Here is a 6,773-nt window from a genome sequence, read left to right on the forward strand (position 1 = left end):
GGTGCGGGGCTTGATCCCAGGACCCTAGGATCTTGACCTGAGCTGAAGGCAGACGCTTAATGACTGAGCCACCCAGGTGCCCCTAGACAGATGTTTTTTTTAACTTCTTTGGGTAAATATCAAGTAGTGCAGTTGCTGGGTGGAATGGTAACAGTATATTTCGTTTTGTAAGAAACTGTTAAACTGTCTTCCAAAGTGTCTATACCATTTTGCATTTCCACCAAGCAGTAAATGAGCTTTGCTGTTATTCCACATCCTTGCTAGTGTTTGGTGCTATCAGCGTTTTGGATTCTGGACATTCTAATAGCTGTAAAATAATGCTTTTAATCTGTAGTAATGATTATCACCAAAGATTTTCTTTCTTTACTTTTCTATAGAACTGGAAAATGGAAGATGAAATTCTTAAAATTTTCTTTGTGATTTTCAACCTTGAGGCATGTTTCAAAAACATAAAGAGGGTGTTGATCTTTGCATGTGACTTTTCCTATTCTGAATATTTTTTATCATATTTGCTTGTCTTAAAAAATCAACTGATACTTAATGTATTTGGCTCAATATGAATCATAAATTAAAAGATAACTTTCACAGGTCTGATGAGTTTTTAACATCCACATTAATTGATATTACCCTGAAGGCAAACAAAAGGTTTTCTGGATACGAGGCTTATCATTACTTAAAGCAACAAGCACAGGGACCTGGAACTGCAAAAGAGGAACCCTCAAATTATGAATCTGCTAATTCATATAAGGTACATGCTGCCTTCTTGCCCTCCTGAGTGAGACCTTTGCCACCTAGTCCTTTCCAATCTTTTGATATGTAAATGCCTGACTCTGCAGATCAAAGTTTCATTCTCCACTTGCAATGTGAACAAGTAGACTCTAAATCTCTCCCATTGTCTGTGGCTGTTCAATCATCCTTTAAATTTCAAGGCATGTCTTCTAACCAACATCCCAGTGTTCTTTCCTCAGAAACCTTCACGAGACAGAAACAGGAAAATATTTTCTCTAGAGTAATACAAAGTCAATAGCCAAAATAATGTTATGCTTCATGAAAGTGTTTTTTTTTTCTTCCCTAAGAAGGAAAAGATAATTGATCTAAGAATAGTTAGAATTCAAATGTTCTGCCTAAGTTTTCAGAAATGAGCAATCTGAAGTTGAGTCCATGTGACAGGCATCAGCTAGGAACTAGATTTATTTAGACTGACAGAACTGGTGGGAAGCAGGGAAAAAATCATCGAAACCAAACTGTAACAGACCTCACCTTTACCTTGAACTTCTGACCTGTAACGTCACCTAGTTGGCCATGATGTAAATCAAGAAAGCATCAGAGCTATAAGTTTATGTAACTTCTAAAAACAAAAACCAGGTTCATCGAATTGTTCTCTTGTGAAGCCAGGATGACAGAATGGAAGTGTTGGGTCAGATATACCATTATTTTTTAAGATTTTATTTATTTATTTGTCAGAGAATGAGCACAAGCAGGGGGAGAAGCAGCAGAGGGAGAAGCAGGCTCCCCTGTGAGCAAGGTGCTTGATTACCAGGACCCCGAAATCATGACCTGAGCCACAGACACTTAACCGCCTGAGCCACCCAAGTGTCCCATTTTGTCTTTTTACCTTTTAGTGCCAACACCCAGGGAATGGCCTTTATGTTTTTAAAAATATTTTCTCTTCAAGAGTGCTAATTTAGTGCAATCTTATTCATAGATAAAGAAGATATAGAATAATAGTCTGTTACAAAATTACTGAAATGAATTCAGAAGCCATCTGTACTAGGAAGCTCACTCTTTTATATGACATTTTATGGCTTCATTTTAGCAGCCTTGTAGTGGCCCTCAGATGACAATCCAAAAGTACTAGTCTAGTAAAATGATCTCTGAGAATGCTGCCTTAGGGAATAAGTGACATCGTGGGCATTTTTTTAAAGGCAGATTTGTAATAAAAAAATGAGTGAAGTTTCCTCTCAAAAGAATTTGAGAAACCGCGGAAACACGATTAAACATAACTGGTTAATATAGTGATGAGTAGAAATAAACATGTGAGTGTGAAATAGAAAGGAAGTAAAAATGAACAAAGAATAACAGGGGAAACTCAGAGTATAAAGTACAATGCTATATCTTTTCCTATTCTGACCTTCCCACATACAGGAAACATAAAATAAATACTGGAGTAAAACAGGCAATATAAGCAAAAAATTTCAGAAGCACATTTCTTAGGAGGAAATGTCAAAGAAAGAAAAGATCAGGGTGGGCTAATAAAGTGTAATGGGATGTCTCTGCTGTCAGTTTATTTTAAGAAAGTCTAGATGACAAAGGGTGTAAGTCAAGCTTCTCCCCGTCTCTTTTTCACCGCCATCCTGCTCTGCATGGCTGACTGCTTCTCGCCATGTCTTCTCACAAGACTTTCAGAATCAAGCGATTCCTGGCCAAGAAACAAAAGCAGAATTGTCCCATTCCCCAGTGGATTCGGATAAAAACTGGTAGTAAGATCAGGTACAACTCCAAGAGGAGACACTGGAGAAGAACCAAGCTCGGTCTCTAAGGCGTCACACATCATGAGATGACACACTTAACTGGCACACATATTTAATGAAGCTGCGTGAAGATCATGTGTTCTATCATTCTGTAAACATCCTTTCTACCCGCCCATAGACTTGTCTTATCGTGGAAATGAGTTTTCTCTGTGACTAAGCCTCTGCACCGGTAATAAATCGAGACCTTTCGGCTCTACTGCTGTTGTGTTCCTGATTTGTGAAGGACTGAATCCCCCGCCTGTCAGATCATGCATAGCACTGTCAGGACTCTCTGCAGTGATGGAAATGGCCCTTGACAACCAGTATGTAAAGTGCGGCTAGGGGGCGCCTGGGTGGCTCAGTGCCTTAGGCCCAGGTCATGATCTCAGGGTCCTGGGATCGGGCTCCCCACTGAGCAGCGTAACTGCTTTCTCCCCTGGCTCGTGCTCTCTCTTTCTCAAATAAATAAATAAAATCTTTAAAAAAAAAAAAAGCTTCTCCCCAAAAGTAGATTCTTTTTTTGCAACTGGTAGCAACCTGATGGTTGCAAGGCCCTTTATTAAACCCAGGGAGTGCCCAGAGCACAAGGGTCTGAGGCCACTAATGAGGACCTCTGCCTTCAAATCTGCCAGGAAAGCCGTGGTCTGAGTAGTGTTGCCTTGGGCTATATGGTTTTATACAGCCTCTTGCTCCCACAGTCAACAGATTGGCATCAGAAGACAAATCGGAGAGTGTCCTAATAGTGCCAGAGTGTCAGACGGAAATAAGAAAGTCGAGCATTAGGCAATTTTTCTACAACTTCATTAAGACATTAAAAAATCTATATTTTTGTAGACCCATTTAATTTCCTCACAGTCATTTGGTAAGGTCGGGGATGCCGAGAAATGCTTTTGGAAGAGCAAGAGAAAGAGAAGCAAAGAAAATATATGGAACAAGAATAGAATAGCTTGTTTTTCTTTTCTTTCTTTCTTTCTTTCTTCTTTTTTTTTTTTAGAATAGTTCGTTTTTCAATGTTTAGTAGCTACTGTGGAAGAAATTTAGGAGAACTGAGATGAGTTCTTAGCCATCCATGTCCGGGTATAGGAAGAACCTTAGAAATTATTCCTCAGAGCTTGAGAGTAATCAGGAATACTATTCATTGAAAGATTCCAGGAAGGGGAGGACTGTGGAATGATTGTACTGCAATATGAATAGAGTAGACACAGAACAAGGGAATTATTTCTCTTTTTATTTTATGTGTTCAGATTCCTTATACAGAGCCCCAGATCTGTTTTGAGAAAATCTTTTCTAAAACTTCTGGTTAAGGACATGGTAAATTACTTTTTGAATTTATGTAAACTGACACTTGAATTTCTTTTTTATGGTTGATATGATTTAAAAGAAAACAAGAATTAGGGGTGCCTGGGTGACACAGTCGGTTAAGCGTCCAACTCTTGGTTTTGGCTGGCTCAGGTGGTGATCTCATGGTCCTGGCATCAAGTCGTGTGTCCAGCCTTGCGCCAGGCTCTGCGCTCAGTGTGGAGCCTGCTCAAGATTTTTCTCCCTCTCCCTCTGCCCCTCCCACCATGCTCTCTCACTCAAATAAATAAATAAATCTTAAAAAAAAGAAAACAAGAATAGCTATTTTTATTTTTAATGTGATGATCTTTCAGTTATTTTTTCCCCAAATGAAATATGGCAGAGGGAAGATGACCATAATGTGGGAAACAGAATGCCACAACGACCTCTGGTGCATGTTCGCTCAGACTCCGAGATCTCTGAGAAAACTCGAGTGGGCAGGGTTAAAAATAACCTGAAAGGATCAGAGTGAAATGCCCTCGGAACGTGTGTGGTCAGTTCTAAAGTACGCAGCAGAAGATGTTTTGTAGACAGGAAGCCAGCTGCAAACAGCACACTGGGCACTCCCCTCTTTGTTCCTTTATTCTGTTTTAAAGATTCTTATGTGCTTGACTAATCCTGGGTACATGGAGGAATGTGCCTTACTATGCCCCTGCTGTAAATCATTATAGATCTATATCGCTGTAGAAGGTATATAAGAGTATGGAAAATAAACCTCAGCACCTCAGGCCGCTCGCTCGGGGTCCCCTGTGCCTCGCTATACTGTCATCTCTTTTTCTCAGTTCATTCGCCGCCCCAGGTCCCCGACTCTCTGAGGTCGACAAGTGGTGCCTGAACAGGGACCTGAAGCCCCCGTCGAAGAGTGATCGGCCAGCGATAGGAATCCTACAGAAGGTGGTAAGTAGGAAAGTTTATTACAGGGTTATGGGGCAATCAAATTCGAAAGCATCAGGTTTTGCTGTGTTGATACATCATTTTCTTAAAAAATATGGAGCTAAAGTTACTAAGCAGCGCATAGAAAAATGTTTGGCAACAGTATTTGAATATAATCCTTGGTTTCCGGACGAAGGCTCCTTAGATAAGGAGACTTGGATCCGAGTGAAAAATAATGTTTTGAAGGCTATGAGACAGGGTGAAACGATTCCCCTTGATTTCTGGCCAATTTGGGCTTTAGTACGAGTGGTTATCAATACTACGGAAACTGGGGATAAGTTATCCCTGGCTGAGGTTGCTAAAGAAACTACCAACTCTTTACATACATATGAATTAGATGATGAGACTGTAGAAAAGGCTAAGACTGAAAGTAAAAAATTTTCACGGCTTCACAGTCCCGGCCGTCACCCACGGCCCCTCTGCTTTTAATGGAGGACCCCACCAAAGATGATCAACCTCCCTCCACAGTAGATTTATTTCCTCTCAAACGATCCTCTCTAGCTCTCTCACCTCTCGAAAAGGAACTCCGACGGCAAGGGGCTAATGATTTGTTTATGGCTTTCCTCAGAGACCAAACACAGGCTGCTGGTCCTGTCTATGAGGGATTAGATTTAAATGCTTTAAGGGAACTAAAGAAGGCTTGCCACTTGTATGGACCCACAGCCCCTTATACTATAGAGATTTTGAAAGCATGGGCAAATTCTGGGGAGTGGATCCCTCATGATTAGCATATGGTTGCACGGGCTTGCTTTAAGCCACAGGATTTACTACAATGGAAAATGTGGTTATCGGATGCCGCCTATATGAAAGCCTGGGTGAATCGGGCTAACCCAGCCATGCACCATATTTCTTTCAAAATGCCCACCGATTCTGGCCCCTTTTCAGATGTTTGAGAGCAATTGGTTAACACCCCGCCTGCAGCCACAGCGCAGGTATCTGAAATCGCCCTCGCAGCCTGGGAAAAACTAAACCCCTCAGAGGAAGTGGGGCAAAGTTATATAAAAATTGTGCAAGGCCCTACAGAAGCATATACTGATTTTATTTCTCAGCTTGAAATGGTTATTGACTGCCAAGTCGATAATAAACCTGCTAAAGAGCACTTGCTAAGACAGCTTGCTTTTGAAAATGCTAATGAGGACTGCCAAGCGGCCATCCGGCCACATAGGGAAACAGGAAACATTCTTGATTATCTTCGTCTATGTAGAAATATTGGCACTCTTACACATCAAGCTCTGATAGCCTCCCTTCAGCTCATGGCCCTACAAAAACAACAGGATATAAAATGTTATAATTGTGGGAAAGTAGGACATGTCAAGAAGGAATGCCGTAAAGCCCCCCAACCTAGAGCCAATTTCCTTTCTAATACTGCCCCTAGCCTCTGCCCTTGTTGTGGCAAAGGCAAACATTGGGCCAAGGAATGCAAACCCAAATTTGACAGGCAAGGTAACCCACTCCCATTAAGGTCGGGAAACGGGATGCAGGGCCACCCCCAGGCCCCGAACAACAAGGGGACATTCAATATGTCGCCTCTCCAGCAGCAACTTCCTGCTGCGCACATAAACCCTCCGTGTTATCACTCAGTTCTGCCACCCAGGGAAGTGCTGCAGTAGATTTAACCACTCCTTTTACAGTAAGTCTTCACCCTGGTCTCGGGCCTCAAAAAATACCCACGGGTTATTATGGACCTTTACCAAGAGGAACCGTGGGTCTTGTGTTAGGAAGATCTAGCCTAAATCTTAAAGGAATCCAGGTGATGCCTGGAGTAATAGATTCTGATTATGCAGGAGAAATAATGGTGGTCACACAGACTCGGGTTCCCTGGACTTTTGAGGGAGGAGATAGAATCGCCCAGTTATTATTATTACCCTATGTACGAATTGGTCAGTCCCAACAGATCAGACGAGGAGGATTCGGTAGTACTGATCCTCTTATGGTTAAGTGGTCTTCATTATTGACTCAGACTGATCGTCCTTCTATGACTCTTAAAATTAG

At 41.6% G+C, this 6,773-nt stretch overlaps 1 protein-coding gene across 1 annotated transcript; it reads left to right on the plus strand.

The window, feature by feature from the left end:
- Positions 1–2,383: 2,383 nt before the first annotated feature.
- Positions 2,384–2,539, plus strand: LOC116622538 (60S ribosomal protein L39-like). Its single transcript, XM_032388999.1, has one exon. It carries the CDS (start codon positions 2,384–2,386, stop codon positions 2,537–2,539), a length of 156 nt encoding a protein of 51 aa, XP_032244890.1.
- The last annotated feature ends 4,234 nt before the right edge of the window (positions 2,540–6,773 follow it).

This window comes from Phoca vitulina, unplaced genomic scaffold (assembly GCF_004348235.1).
Source record: "Phoca vitulina isolate PV1807 unplaced genomic scaffold, GSC_HSeal_1.0 scaffold53, whole genome shotgun sequence".
NCBI classification, from domain to species: Eukaryota; Metazoa; Chordata; class Mammalia; order Carnivora; family Phocidae; genus Phoca; species Phoca vitulina.

Coding starts and splice junctions, on each gene's coding strand:
- LOC116622538 (XM_032388999.1), top strand. CDS start 2,384: ATGTCTTCTCACAAGACTTTCAGAATCAAGCGATTCCTGGCCAAGAAA.